This window comes from Dunckerocampus dactyliophorus, chromosome 4 (assembly GCF_027744805.1).
Source record: "Dunckerocampus dactyliophorus isolate RoL2022-P2 chromosome 4, RoL_Ddac_1.1, whole genome shotgun sequence".
NCBI lineage: Eukaryota > Metazoa > Chordata > Actinopteri > Syngnathiformes > Syngnathidae > Dunckerocampus > Dunckerocampus dactyliophorus.
Genome location: NC_072822.1, coordinates 21,548,724 through 21,564,293, shown reverse-complemented (window position 1 = coordinate 21,564,293; position 15,570 = coordinate 21,548,724). Strand labels below are relative to the sequence as shown.

The 15,570-nt window shown below is 42.4% G+C and overlaps 1 protein-coding gene across 3 annotated transcripts; it reads right to left on the bottom strand.

Annotated features, from left to right (window-relative positions):
- Positions 1-1,508: 1,508 nt before the first annotated feature.
- klhl22 (kelch-like family member 22) lies at positions 1,509-9,862 on the bottom strand. Of its 3 annotated transcripts, none has more exons than XM_054774818.1 (7): positions 9,147-9,862; positions 8,523-8,688; positions 8,097-8,417; positions 7,592-8,001; positions 5,424-5,616; positions 5,104-5,337; positions 1,511-3,917 (listed from the first exon to the last, which is right to left on the bottom strand). In XM_054774818.1, exons 1-7 carry the CDS (start codon positions 9,392-9,394, stop codon positions 3,555-3,557), a joined length of 1,935 nt encoding a protein of 644 aa, XP_054630793.1. In that variant the 5' UTR covers positions 9,395-9,862; the 3' UTR covers positions 1,511-3,554. The 3 variants fall into 3 exon arrangements, with proteins under 3 accessions (XP_054630795.1, XP_054630793.1, XP_054630794.1); XM_054774819.1 differs by having other exon boundaries at positions 1,513-3,917; positions 8,106-8,417; positions 9,147-9,861; XM_054774820.1 differs by lacking the exon at positions 9,147-9,862 and having other exon boundaries at positions 1,509-3,917; positions 8,097-8,673.
- Positions 9,863-15,570: the final 5,708 nt, after the last annotated feature.

Genomic DNA, 15,570 nt, shown 5'->3' with positions numbered 1-15,570 from the left:
AAATTTCTGGTAAAAAAAATGTATATTTTTTTACGGCTGTCAAAGTTAACACAATAATAACGAGTTAACGGAAATTCCCTTTAATGATAATGAGAAGACTGAGGAAATTTGGCATGTTAAGTGGAATGCGCATTTTGAGTGAGATGTTCCGTGTTTGGCGTGCTCATGAATGCACCTCGAGAATGAGGAAGGGTTGTTCCCATGACGGACTAGAGCAGGGTTGGCAAGTGTACATTTTAAAATTTACTATTGGCTATGTGATATGTAAAAGGAAACCATAAAATGACCTTCATTTAGACAAAAACATATTTGATTTACTTTTTCAAGCCAACATACATCACTGATGAAACTAGGATGAGACTTTAAGGAGACATTGGATGTGAGCTCGAGTAGTAGTATTGCAGGGTGCAATATTTATACCACTCTCACAAATTACAGCTAAGTCCCACATGGGGGACGTGATTTTTTTGGGTTTGGGTTTGCGATAGTACGAGCCAGAGGTGATCGACTTTTGTGATCGCCGTTGAAAGGCATTTATCGGCATAAGCCAATCACGTGCTTTTTCACGGCAATCGGCCGATTTTGATCGGTGGCCGATCAATCGGAGCATCCCTACTTTCTGCAGCAACCGCAGAACAATATGTGCTTTCACTAAGTCTCTAACTACAAGTGCCTACATTTGTCGCTAGTCGCTTTTGGAAAAACATGTCACCAGGAGGGTATGCAGAGTTGCCGGATTTAGTGAGAAAATGGCCAAGTTGGCAACACTGGGCTGCACATGAGATGGGAAAGAGGGGGAAGCCATTCACAGATGGAGAATACATGGAAGAATCGTTCATAAAAATATCAGAGCAGCTATTGTCCCAATTAAAAAATGAACAAGAAATGATTCAGAAAATGAAAGAATACCTCTCTCTCTGCAAAGACAGTCAAGGACCGGACAAGCAGAATGATCACTGATGACAATTCAGCACAGACGTAAACGCGAATGAGCAAACACTATATGCAGAAATGTGAACTCTGATGAGCTTTTCTATGTTAAAGTTGGTTATGTTTTGTTTAAACCTTCTATATGGGAACCACTCAAAAAGGCTCAATCCTCAATTAATTGCTACAGTCCCTAATCACAAGACAGAAAAAAGATTGGAAACTATTTTGGTAGTGAAGAAAGTAACTAAGTAAGAAAGTCAGAAGCAATGTTTATCAGGCTGGGAACTTAAGTTCAGTGTTTCCCATAAGTTAATGTATTTGTGGTGGCCCACCACAAATACATTTGGACTGTCACAAATAGATTTGGCGCCACCTGTTTGCCCACACTCATGAACACATTTTAATGGCACTTGTCAGTGAATGCAGCTTGTCATTCCAACTCTGTACAGTAGATGGCATCGTAACACACCTCATACACACCTGGTCTGCCAGAGAATAAGAAGACAAAGCAGGACGGATCATTGTTGCCAACTTTGCAACTGTGTCACTATATTTAGACAATATTCAGACCCCTCTGGATTCTGTTTTTCAAAAAAGCAACTAAAAATATTGGACACTTTTGTAAACTAACATGAAAGCACGTTTTTTTCCTCAACAAGCAGCCAGTTCTGAAATACATATTTTTGCAAGAAATCATCTAATCTCAGTCTGGTTAACGTATTTATTATAGAACAAATCCCAGCGAGTATAAACGAACCATTAAAAAAAGACCTTTGTGGTATGTTAATGTGTTTATTCTTTTCAACAGGAATACATTTCCATATCTTGGGTGATGGAGAAAAGCATATTAAATCATATGTCAGTTGAGGTTTTCAAAAACAGAGGATACAAAGAACTATTTAGCAACTTATCCGCATACTTAAATAACTGAAAATACTCTTCATCATGCTCTTTGGGTTATGTGCAGAGGAAAAGCCATCCAAAACTGAGCGAAGGAATACAAAAGCCACAGCAGTGGTTTGCTTTGATCACACAAATAAATATTGTTATTCAAACTCTTGATTTACATACACTGACACATCGGCTTAACAATATTTCAGTGTGATATGAGAGGCACAATGACCTAAAGCTCTTATCTATATAAAATTAAACACATAAGACATATAAAGTTTCACAAGTGCAGGACAACAAGGCACCCTGTTGATGATGCCTTCAGTGTACGTATGTACCTCGAGTACTACAGGCATGAACCAGGGAAAGAAAAAAACATCGTCAAGATGCGCACAGTGCATGTGACCACTACTTTGGGGTGAACAGCAACAAACAAGCCCACAACACATTTACCGTGATTGTGTGTAAGCCGTTACTTTTTTCTCACGCTTTGAACCCATGATGTTTGGAGTGCAGCTTCAAGAAATAGAACGTGGACGAGTGAAGTGGAAGCTAATATCACTTTTTGAAGTCTTATGCAATGATTTCTAACACATCTTGAGTAAGTTTGATCAAGTGTAGGACTACTACAGCTACTGTTTGGACTGCTTGGACCGACAACTGTCCACTATCACCAATGGGTTTCGAAAAACTGGACTACTGTGTGATGAAGAGGATAGCTCAAGCTAAATGTCTGATTTGCCTCGAGACAAAAGCAACAACAAGAGCGACAACACAAGAGAGAGAGAGACTGACAAAGTGTGTGATGAAGGAATTATGAGGCTGTTCAATTGTGATGCTGAAGAAGATGACTTTAGTGGTTTTAGTTCTCAGGAAGAGAAGGATGGCGATGAATGACTTTTCTGGTAGGCTACTGTTTAATTAGACATGTTACAAAGCACTGTTTGGGGAAAAAAACGTTTATTTAATCAAAAGTTTAAAAAATCTTTTGTGTGTGTAGTAAATATCCCATGTTATAACGTGGACATGTGCGGCTAATAGACAGGTGTGGCCTGTATATGTACAAATCTTTTTTTCCTCTTTAAATTTAGTGGGTGTGGCTAATATACCGGTGCACTCTACAGTCCGGAAATTACGGTAGTAGGATCCTATTATTGTCAGTGTTTAATGTGACTGGATGTTTCTACCTACTGCATAGTCAGCAGACGTCGCTGCTTTTTCAACAGCATAAAGGCACACTCAGCACTGCAAGTATTCTGTGTTAAGTGCTCATTTCAAAATAAAAACAGTATCCAATTCTGTATTTCATTAAAATAAATTGACAAGCTAATGCAAATGTCACCACATATTTTTCTCCTATTTTAGGTAGCTGACCAAATTTTCATCTTCTCATATGGTTATATACTGTATTATATAAGTATTGATGCCATTATGCAATAGGGGTATAAAGGTAAACCACCAGCACAGTCCGGTATGTACATTGGTTTGGGGAGTGAAGAGATGAGAGGGCTGCGTTATCACTTCCCATAGCTGACATCATGCTCTTCTTCGAGCTACATACTACTTGAAACTGAATCAGCAGTTCCTCTGCAGGTTGCAGCCAAGCAGTGTTCTCCATTTCGTCTCAAACACGCAACAATCTTGTTGTGTTTTCTAAAGATGTTAGTAAGCAAAGACAAAATGCTGGAATATTTACATCCTTGTCTACAATGCTCATTACGTCACTTTGATACTTAGAAGTCTTCATCTGTGCTATATCTATCTGAACTCCGCTCTGAGCTATAAAAGTCTGTATCGTCCGACGATATCTTGAGGTATTGCTCCCAGCTCCCGGCAAGTGCCATCACAGTTGGAGGCATGCGGACGATGCAGGCTGCCAGGCCCGAGACACACTCCAACAATGGCGTGTCACTCTCCCAATGATCCGTATCAGTGTTGAACACGTGAACATATTTCATTCGGACGCCTCTGTCATGAGAGCGTCCTCCCAGTATGTAGATGCGACTGTCCAGTACTGCTATGCCGGGTTCCCCATGTCCAGCGGGGAGTGGGCTCAGTAAAGACCAGGAGTTGTCTGAGGGCACAAAGCAAGCCATCTGAAAAACACAACAAATCAATTAATGATGTATTTAATTTTCGGCAATGTCATAAACTGCATAATAATCAGGAGAAAATTCTACATTCAAAATCGACACCAAGTTAAATGGAGAACTGGAAGACACCAAAGTACTTGTAGTCAAAGAAACTGGAAAATACACTCCTGATCAAAATTTTAAGACCAGCTGAACAATTGCAAGAATTTACATTTTGCACTGTTGGATCTTAAGGAGGTTCTAAGTAGAGCTTCAAAATGCAAAAATAAGAAATGGGAGTAAGCAATTTATTGCAAACAACAACCAAACTGAAATAGGCTGTCCATCAACTGATCAAAAGTTCAAGACCACAGTCTTTAAAAGCCAAGATCTTGGCAAAAATGCAGTGGCTCAGGTGGGAGAGTGGTTATCTCCCGCCCTGAAGGTTGCGGGTTCCATCCTCCGTCCTCCCGTGATCATGTCGAAGTATCCTTGGACAAGATACTGAAGCCTCAGTTGCTCCTGATGCTGCCAACAAAGCGCTTTGAGTGCCTTATAGGTGGAAAAGCACTATAAAAGACCATCAATGTCCCCCAGCTGAGGCTGGATGCAGTAGACAGTCATTTTAAACTTCTTAAAAGATCCTAAGGGTTATGGAACATAAACCTAAAAAAAATGTCAATCCAATTGGCTGTCCATTTAAGACACAAGACAATTTTAGACCCAAATGAAGGTTGTTACTGGTGCAGAGTGTAGTCCCACAATCAAGGACTTCTTCCAGAGGAATAACGTCATTCTTTTGGACCATCCTGCATGTTCCCCTGATCTAAATCCAATTGAGTACATTTGGAGATTTACAAAAATGGACATCTATTCCAGACAGTGGATGCCCTCCGTGAAGCCATCTTCACCATCTGGAGAAACATTCGTACTAGCCTACTGGAAACACTGGCTTCAAGCATGCCCAAAGCAGTTTTTAAGGTGATTAAAAAGAATGGTGCAGCTACTCATTACTGAGTCAATTTACTGAGTATTTTGAAGTTTACATCATCACGACTACATCGTCAATGGAAAGACAACACAAAGAATAATGCAGTCTAGAGGTGTTTAATCTGGACTGTAAAGTAAATGTGTTGCAGATGTAATGTCATCAAGAGCAATATAAACACTATGCACCAACTTAAAAAAAAAAAAAAAAGTTATGTTCTACCTTCAGCACATCTCGCCGGTAACCATGCTCGTCATTGCTTCCTCCAATGACATAAAGGCGTCCATTCACAGCAGCCATGCCATGCCACGCTCGACCAACTGGGCCATCTGCACATGCTGTCCACTGGTTGGCTGTTGGGTCAAAACAGTGGGTCTCTTGCAGGTACGCCCTCCCTCTACGTCCACATGTGATATAAATTTTGCCATCTAGCACAGCTCCAGCGTGGGCAAAAACCTAGATAGAATGTTGAGGGACTGGTGACTGTGTAGCACCATCATGTGCACAAAGAGAGTATTGCGGTGTTTTACGTTTCGCCATACCTTTCTGGTGAGGGGGGACACCAATTCCCATTTGTTAGTGTGTATGTCGTAGCGCTCCACTGTGCACAACTCATTGCTGTAGTCTCGACCTCCTATGGCGTAAATATGGCCACCCACCACGCACACGCAATGATCGGCATGCTGGTAATGCAAAGGCTGGATGGAGCACCAAGTGTTGTGACGAGGGTCGTACCTAGAGAACAGTGACAGGAGCAGATAGAGCATGACTTCACAGCTAAAGCTACCTTGAGAAAATGTCTGCAGGCTGACTTCAATAAAAACAACACTTCTATCAGAGAAGTTCATGCAGAGCACACCACACATTTCGACTTAAATAATATCACATCTTCTTTAGACACTACAATAAGCAATTACAGTATCTGCATATACCTGTTATTGTTACAAACAACCACATACAGTACCAAGAAGAAAGAACAGTTAAACTCAAGTGTTTCCCATGTTCATTATTTGTGGTGCACATAAAGTTGGACCGTCACAGATAGATTGGGCGCTACATGTTTTCATGGTACAACATTTAAGAAACAACACTTTGATACAATGTAAAGTAATCAGTGTACAACTTGGATAACAAAAAAAAGGGTTAGCCATTTTTGTTGTACAGTTTCATAGAGAATACACCCTCTTGTTGCCAGCGGTTTAGACAATAAGTGTAATGAGTTATTTTGAGGGGACAGTTATCCAAGCTGTACACTGACTACATTGTATCCAAGTGTCATTTCTTTAGTGTTGTCGCATGAAAAGATATCATATTTGCAGAAATATGACGGTTGTACTCTTGTAGCATTCTCTATTTTTAAAATCAGAGCACACACATATATGCAGTCCAGGAAAGATCATGAATGCTTTTTTTTTTTTTTATCACTCAAGCATGTTATAAGGCACACACACACATAGGTCTACCGCAAAACAGAATGAAAGCAACAAACGGATGTCAATAACTTCATGTTATGTATTCTTATTCTGCGGCAGACCAGGTGCGTATGAGGTATGTTAAGAAGCAGAGTTACGATATACAGTATATGCCAGCTAATGTACGGGAAACATTGATACACTGGCCAAATTAAGAGTCTTTTTCCCACTTTCTAGCATCATTTTTATCTAAAGGGTTCCTATTTAACAAATAAAAATGTACTTTAACTCAAAATGTGTTCAACCTCGGTTAGCGAATTTTTTTTTAATAACGCTCTAAACTAGCGATTCTCAAGCACTGTGTTGTGACACAGTCGTGTACTATAGATCATCATGTGTGCTGCAAAAAATTATCCAATTTCATGTAAATGCTTTGAAAATTATTATTTATTTACGAATGACAATGTTTATTTTTTCATCTCTGGTGATGTAATGGTACACGCTTCTGCCTTTCATGGCAGAGGGTACGGGTTTGATTCCCAGCTAGGGTTGTCAGGATGGGCATCTGGCGTAAAAACTAAGCCAAAACCTCCCATGTGAGTGTCTCTCACCCACTCCCCAGAGTGCACAGGACACACTTAACTTTACACTAAACTTTGCTGTCAAATAGGGGCCCACAAATATGGTTTGAGACCCCTGATATACAGTAACTATGCCAGCAACATACAGTCACAGGTAAAACAATTACAGTATATGCTCTTCCACTAGATGGAAGAAGGTACATAATTAAACTGTGCATCCACTTGTTGCCATTTTTCATGCATTTTTGTTGGGTGATGTGCCTTGAGATATGCATCTGATGTAAAATCTGTTCTTTGACTCAATAAAGGTTGGGAAGCACTGCTCTAAACAAACTCAGACTCCTATGAAACGAACCGAACTGAGAAAAGCACAGGAGGAAGGCTCAGTTTTGGAGTTGTTAGCTTAAAATGTGCAAACATTGTGAAACAAAACACTCCATGTTGACTGTGGACCAAGAAAGTTGGCACTCTTTCAAATCAACTTGAAATGCAGGCTTTCTGTTGATTACCTTTTTGTCCTTTACAAGTAAGTTTAGTTTTTTCCAAAAAGACTAAATATCATAAAGAGGTTTGGTTTGTGTTAAGAAAAGGTAGTATTGGTTACAACAAGTTGCAAACTTAGTGGCAAGATTGTTTGGTAGGGTCAGCAGCAAACGAACAGAAAGCTGTTTTGATTTAAAAGTTGATATTTAAAGAAGCCATATCAGGCGTCCTCACCTCCAGCAGCAAGTCTCTGCACGAAATCCACTGTTGTTCCTGTCTCCACCAATAAGATAGACAAAGTTATTAAGCACGGCAATCCCCTGGTTGGACATCCTGGGGCAGTTCACTGCTTTCAGAATCTTCCACTCCTTCCACCTTGGGTGGAACACCTGGAACATGTGCTCATTGTCCAAATAAGAAGGTTGGCGGAACATCCCGCCGAAGCCCAAGATGCAATCGAAGGTGGAGCGAGGCTGGGTGAGAGGACTCTGCAGGGCGGGCTGCCACATCTCTTGTTTGTGGTACTGCAGGGCGGCGGACACAGTCTCTTTTAGAGGACACTGCTCCAGTCTACTGTGCAACTTCTGCAATACTTGTTTCTCCATCAAGCAGAAACGCACAGCATCAAGCATCTTGAGACTGTCCTGTGGTTTAGTGAGATTACCAACATTTAGACATAAGATAAAACAAAGCAAACATTGAATATGTATGCAACAAACAAGAAGAGAAGAGAACACACCTGACTCACCTTCAAGTACACCTGGTCAGTCTCCACCTGCTCAGGACTGTAATGGTAGTGAAGCGCCGCCTCATACACTTCATTCTCACTTTTCACCTCAAGCTCATCACTGCTCAGGACCTGGAATATTTCCTCTTGGGGGAGCTGTCGGTAAACATCAGTAAGGGACAGAGCCTGGAGGTTCTTCAAGATGTGGGAATGCACCGCAGCTTTGAGCTGCTGTAGTCCGTACACATCAGCGAGGTGATGCATCTGTAAAATGTTGCTCTCATCCACCCAGGAGGAGAGGAACTCACAACAGAATCCAATGACATTCTCAAGCTTTAAAACACACAAAATACAAAGATTGACGAGTGACTTTATTACACTGGTGTCCAATTCCTGTTCGTTACCCATACATTAAGACATACTGTAGTTCAACCCTACCTGCACCAATGTGGCAGCCATCAGGACTTCCTGAACGCAATCTAGGTCCAATTCAATCTTTGACGTGTAGACATAGTCCAGTAATTTTTTCATGCCCAAATAAGACACGCCATGAATTGGGATCTCCTTTTGTTGTGTCTCCCGCAGGCCTCCAGTGAACATCCCCCTGAGAGGAACATAAACATTTTGGAACTTAAGGCCATGACAATGGCGCACCAATAGTACTTAGAAAATGTGTCACACAGTTGTCATCATTGCAAAATAATGTATAGTCATGATTGAGTGACTTGGTTGCCAAAAGAAACACAGAAAGGTCCATACACGCAGGCAAACAACTATGAAACCAATTCTGTCACACTAATATCCATGTATGATAGGGGACGCTACGTATATCAGGATCTGTGGGGTTGTATTTGGCACGGCAAATGTAATGTTTGTAAGTACAGTGAGTTTCCTACACGCATCTTGTCATTCGGTCATGGTCATGCTTTGTATTAACTGTAAGCGCACTGAAGTTTGCACATTATGAAACATACTGCATGCCAAGGTTTGGTCGCAGTGACGTCACGCTTCCTTGAAGTGGTTCTACTTTCATTTTGCAAAAAAATTGAGTGCTTTTTTTACCTGAAGTAATCACAAGAGGCGGCGAGAAGCACACGGTGGCCATGGAGTGCTCGCCCCTCTACCAGCAGCACCACGTCAAAAAGGATGCCAGCTTGTCGGAGCGCCAGCAGGCTGTCCAGTAGGCTCTGGAAATGGGACGAACATCGGTACGTACGTCGGCCAAGACGAGCTGAAGAGTCAGCCGATCGGCTCATGAGACTTAGCTGTCCATTGTCGGCCATCACACTACACTGTTGTTCAGGCTTCATCACCCTTCGCTGGCTAGGACTGGCATGATAAAGGCTACTTTCGCTTCAGAGCATTATCACTGCGTACTAAGTACCCGGAAAATACAAACAGGAAGAGGCGGAGGAGGAGGGCAGGTTATCAAACAATGGTGGTTACAGTTAGGTCACACCAAAAACTTAGTACCGAAAATAAACTACATTATTACACATTTAACATGCTAGCTGTTGAGAGCTGCTAAACTGCGGTCTGTCGCCAATAAACTGGTTAAACGCTGCTAGCAAGCTAACGTTGACAGTGTCATTGCTGGAGCACAAAATACACGTTTGTCAGACAAGCAGCGAGTATAATTACCACAACAAAGAAGTCGTTTTTTGCGAACTATTTGATTCACTTTGATAACAGCGATGTGATTTTTTTACATTAGCAGATCTATTTACATCGGTCATCCCTGTCAACCTATCAGCCCGCCCATTTGTCTCCATGAGCCAATCAGAATCGTCCAACAGGAGGGTCGGTTTACGCTGTTGTTGTTGCTGTAATATCTTTAACACCAGATGGTGCTATTGCCATCTCAAAAATCAGTGACCGCTTGCTCAAACTACAATGTAGAGCAAGCAACACTTCTCTAAGTTTGGAAAACGCCACGAACATTCATCAGAAACTTAACTTAGAAACTATAAAAAGGATGTGGTCTATATTTATAAATTGTTTTCATATTCATCAGTTCTATTTAAAGTACATACATAGACATATAGATGTATACCTGTATATGTGTATTCTGTATACAGTAAACAATACTGTATATTCATACAGTGGTGTGAAAAAGTGTTTGCCTCCTTTCGTCTCAGTTGCTCGTCTCACTTTTGCCAGAAAACATCTTGATGATCCCCAAGACCTTTGGGAAGATACTCTGTGGTCTGACTAGACAAAAGTTAAACTTTTTGAAAGGTGTGTGTCCCATTACATCTGGGGTAAAAGTAGCGCCGCATTTCAGAAAAAGAACATCATACCAACAGTATACATATGTACATCCACCCACTTTCTATATCGCGTGGCCTCATTAGGTCCACGAGTGAGCTGGAGCCTATCCCAGCTGACTTTGGGCGAGAGGCGGGGTACACCCTGGATTGGTTTTGTATATATACATGCACACACACAAACATATATACCATATCTGATGTGCACATAGATCATATGCATATGTGTGGATACATTTGTATTTAAAAAAAGGTTTGTCACTTTCTGAATTGATTTTGCATGTTTATCCAGAATGGAGAGTCAGAAAAAAAAAATCACATAAAAGAGAACAATAAGTTATTTTGATCATCTTCCATACCATACAGCCAGTGTGGGTTGAGTTCCCACTCATGCAGTAAGAAAAACCTAACTAATGCACAAAATCAATTAAAACCAGCTTTTTAAAATGCATGTCAACGTTTTAATCTGATTGTGTTTTAGTTTTAAAAAGTCAAACTATTTGATTGGAAACTCTTATACAAGTTCATCAATGGATCATCAGAACGGGCTTCTTCCGCCTGGGCCGGTCTCGCGGGAAAACTAATGGCGCAGCCTCTGCTAATATTAAATTGCAAGAGAAGAATATAAAGTCGGAGGGAGGCCCACAACGTTAGACTTTGAAACCCCCTTGACAATGGATGGATTTTTCAGGTTAACAAAGTGACTCTGCAAGTTGCGAGGAGGGGACTGCATGTTGTATTTTGTCTTTGTCATGAGAAATCTCATTTTAAATTCTCAATAATTAAAATAATGTGGCATGTCAGTGCGCTCCAAACCTGGTTAGGTAATTAGTGGGCAGCCCGAACATGACCTATAAAGCCTGATAGGTGGCCAGCGCACACCCTTTTTCCGTGACTTGGCATGGTGTGGTGGTGTGGCAATATTAAGCCAACCACATTACCTTTGTGAAAGCATGTTTGTGTGCCTGGGTGCTTCGCTGCGATGTGTCGTGAGTCCAGGACGCCGGTTAACGCGTTATTTTTGACAGCTCTACTTTATATGCTGTATATATTTTTTTGTTCTCTCCAGCCATTGGGGCAGATACAGTAGTATTGTTAATCCAAATGCCTGCTAAACACATTTGCTCTGCCAGGAAAAAGTGTAAGATAGTCTTCCCATTTATTCCGATTTCCGATTCCGGATTTTATTAGGCTTTTTTGTATGTTTATACTTATGCAAATTTGCAGCGGCCGGACAGGAGCAGGAGGGGATAGAAAAAAGAGAAAAGAAAACAGGAGGGAGTGCGGGGACAAGAGGAGGACAATACAGCAAATGTCTATGACGGCCATAAAGACCATAATGGAAATGACAAAATAATATCAACAGCCACAGTGATGATACTGAATTAAAACAGTCATATTTATTTGTGGTAATAGTAGTAATGAAAATATTAACCTGAATAGTGAACAGAATGACAATAACTGTAATGCACACAATTGTAATAACTATAATCTTATTGCTGTCACTGTACAACCAACATGATGACATGAACCAACACCATGGATAAGTCAGTGAGTTATGTGAGTAAGTATATATGTACTGTGAGTGCGTATATGTATGCGTGTACAGGTATCTCTGTATGTGTGGATGTGTGTATGTATGTCTGCATGTATACTGTATATACGTGCATAAATGTGCGCCTATGTGTGAACGTGTAATTGTCACTGAGAATGTGTAAAAGGAGAGGGACTGCCTCCTACCACCCAGCAAGCCCTGCCCCACACAGCCAAGCCGAGCCCCCACCCCCAGGAAGCACCGGCCCCACGGGGGCGGGCACAACCAAGACCGGGGGCCGCAGACAGACAACTCAGACCAGAAACAGGGCGCCGGCAGGCCGGAGGACAGCAAACCCCGAGACCGGCGAGAGATGACACCCCACAAGGGCAGACGTACGTACCAAGTGCACCAGGGGCCACATACCAGCCGGCCCAGAGCCCACCCACGGCCGGGAGCGCCAGCCCTCCACGCCACCCCCGCCCCACCCCCAGGAAGAGGGGCCTGGCCCGCCCCAGGCCATCCCACGCCCGGCCCCTGACACAGGACCGCCCGCGTAGGCAACGGAGGAGGTATCGCCCAGGGGGCCGACCGTGGACCACCCCCCAAAGTCCTATTTGTATGTGAACTGGTGCAGCAAAGCAGGAAGGACGAGGGCCGCACATTCCCATCCCCCAAAACCGCCTTAAACCGACAGGGGAGGAACTTAGGACCCATGACTGACAGGCCACCCAAAGGTGTGACCACATGATGACCACATGCCAGGCCCCACATAGTACGCCAGGGCTCCCAGTCCGGCCTACCCGACCCCCTAGAGAGCGTCCCCCCAGCACCCCCAACACAAGAGCCCCCGCCGGAGATAGCACCCACAATGCCCAGATAGCATCCCAAACCCCTGAGGCACCCCCGAGCGTCACCAAAACGATAGGAACCGTGCCCACGCGACACACACACCACCACGGCAGCCCAAGGAGCAGCGCACAGCCACGCCCACAAAGCACGCAAGCTAAAAGTGCCAAGGAGGGACAGACAAGCAAGCACCACAGGGCCCACGAGTGGAGCTATTCGCCGCCGGACGCCAAAGCATGCACACCCCCCACTCATCCACCAACACGCTGAGGAGAACACCCTGGAGGAAGACAGACCGTCACAAGCCCCGGAACGGAAGAGACCAGCCAGACACCAGCAAACAGCGGGGATTGCCTGCCAGCCCCAGGCCAGAGGCGCCTGTGCCCGTGCCCGTACACAAGTGCCCCTGCCCCCACCAAGGGCGGGGACCCCCCCCACACCCCAAATCAGACGACCCCATGCTGCAGCCGAGCAGGAGGGCCCAGCGACGGACCCGGCCCCGCCCCCAGAGGCAAGGGAGACCGAGGGAGAACCAGCGTCGTTGTTGTAGTTCATAAGTTTCCCTGTGATTGACGGGCAACCAGCTGGGAACGACTCCAGGCTCTGCCATGATCCTTGAACTATGATGTAAAATTATTCACGTTTGTTAAAAATTTTGGTTTCAAATACTTCTTATACTTTACGTACTTTACGTACTTTATTGTATATAAAGTACAGGCGCCCTCTCCTTCAACAGGAAAAGTTGTGATACATTGTTGTAAAAGTATGATCACCATCTGGTAAGTTTGAATATATAATCCTCCATCTTGGCAGTCAAATTCATTCATTCATTCAGCAGAGCACAAAAATACATTGAATGCTTTTGACTTCAACAATTTTTACTTAATATTTGTTTTTTATTCTGAGGTTCTGCCTCCCCTGACTGCACATCACTGCCAATATTCTATTAGAGGTAAAATCACAGTTTCCAATGCTCGAGGTTCATTTAATATGTGGCCATTTTTGCATACCACAGTTAGTATGCATTATGTATAATTCTCTTTTATATTAGTGTTTGTAGTGTCTCTTGTTTGGATCATGATCATGGCTATTGTACTGTTTACAAGGATACACTTGGATGGCTGTACAGAGCTCCTGTAGAAGAAAGTAAAGGAATAAACACAGTAACAACTAATTAGTTGGGGACAGCAAATCTCCAATGGTGCCATCGACAGTATTCTGCTTCAATTGTATCCCAGATGGTTTCCATGCCAACTACCTCATTATATTCATGTGGCCCAAGAGACTTTGACAACATGCATAGTATGTTCTTTCTTGATTTTACACATTCTAGTGACATGGTTAGCAGACTATATTTCCAGTTCTTCATTTTTCTAACATAATAGGAGCACAGTGGAATCTGTTGTGTCCACTTAGTGAGGCATTTGTGCTCCCCCCACTGTGATTTGCAGGTGTAATTTTACTGTGACTGTGTTGTGTTTCAGGCACCAGCAATCCATTTTCTTTCATCTTGCACAACTTCAATCTCTGCTGTTTGATAAGAACTGTGAGATGGTTGCTCCTGGGTGATGTATTTAATTCCCCTCCAATGATAAACAGTGGGGGTCACATAGAGAGCTGCTACAGGATATTTCAAGATATTTCCTGGTTCTTCTCAATCATTTTGTTACAAATTTTCACCTGAACACTGAGCTACAATAGTGAATCACATTGGCGAAAACATGGAGAAAAAATCTGACATTTGCAACAATAAGAATTTTAAAAATCCCACATCATATTTTATATACAGTAGACACCCCTACAACGTAAATAATCCATTCCGAGAACGTTTACGTTATAGGGTTTTTACGTTATACGAAGCATAAAATACATGTAAATAGCCTAATCCGTTTCAAGATCTTCCCAAACTCACCCCATTGGCCCTTCAAAATATTCAAAGTCCACCAAATATGGTGGGAAAATATAAGAAAACGTTAGCATAAACATAGTAGAGTAACATTCCAATATAAAATAAGGTAAATAATAAGATTACTGAATACTGAAAAACAAAAACAATCAACTAGTTTAAGGGCGACTACGATGAGGAAGGAAGGTTGAAGGGAGAAGCCTGTCTCTCACACAAACTCACGTATGCGCTGTATAAGTCAGCCAATGAGATGAGGGCGTAGGCGGTGCCCCGATAATCAACCAATGAGAGTGTGAAGCATCAGAAGGCGTCACCAAGTGTACTCTGTTAGTCATGGAAAATGTTTCCCTCTCTCTGTCGCGCAAGCTATTCAAATCAAATTTCTGAACTTGCACTGACTTGACGCTTTACGTTATATTTCTTACGTAATACGATGCAAAAACTTACATAAATTCTTTACGTTCAGTGGAATTAACGTAAAAGGAGGTTTATGTCATGCGAGGTACTACTGTATATTTATATTTAGCAAGCTGAAACATCAACGATACATACAACGATAATCCGACAAAATGCAATGCTGATATTACCAAGAAAGCACGCGACTTAAGGACGCAAGGGAAATTTCAGGGGACTTGGCGCGCCAACTGCAAAATCGACTTCAAGTTAAACAGAGGACGGGAGAATGGAAAGTACCTGTTGTCAAAGACATCAAGGAAGTGGACATCATCTCGACTACAAGGACACAACTGTTGGAAATCAACCACAATCAACAACAACTCCACAATAACATAATTATGCCAAATTCAACACTATTTAGAAACACATATTATGGAAAGGAAAAACATGTTCATTGGTCACACAGTCAGACGCAGCCTGTTTCAAACTCAACTCCTAAAAGGAAAATAGAGGGAGAGAGGAAAAGAGGTAGAC

What these genes read in the sequence shown, in the direction of transcription:
- klhl22 (XM_054774818.1), bottom strand. Translation starts at nt 9,394, where the DNA reads ATGAAGCCTGAACAACAGTGTAGTGTGATGGCCGACAATGGACAGCTA. An exon ending in GCCTCTTGTGATTACTTCAG is followed by an intron (nt 8,689 to 9,146) that starts GTAAAAAAAGCA and finishes TGTTCCTCTCAG; the next exon opens with GGGGATGTTCACTGGAGGCC. An exon ending in GCAGAGACTTGCTGCTGGAG is followed by an intron (nt 5,617 to 7,591) that starts GTGAGGACGCCT and finishes ACTGTTCTCTAG; the next exon opens with GTACGACCCTCGTCACAACA.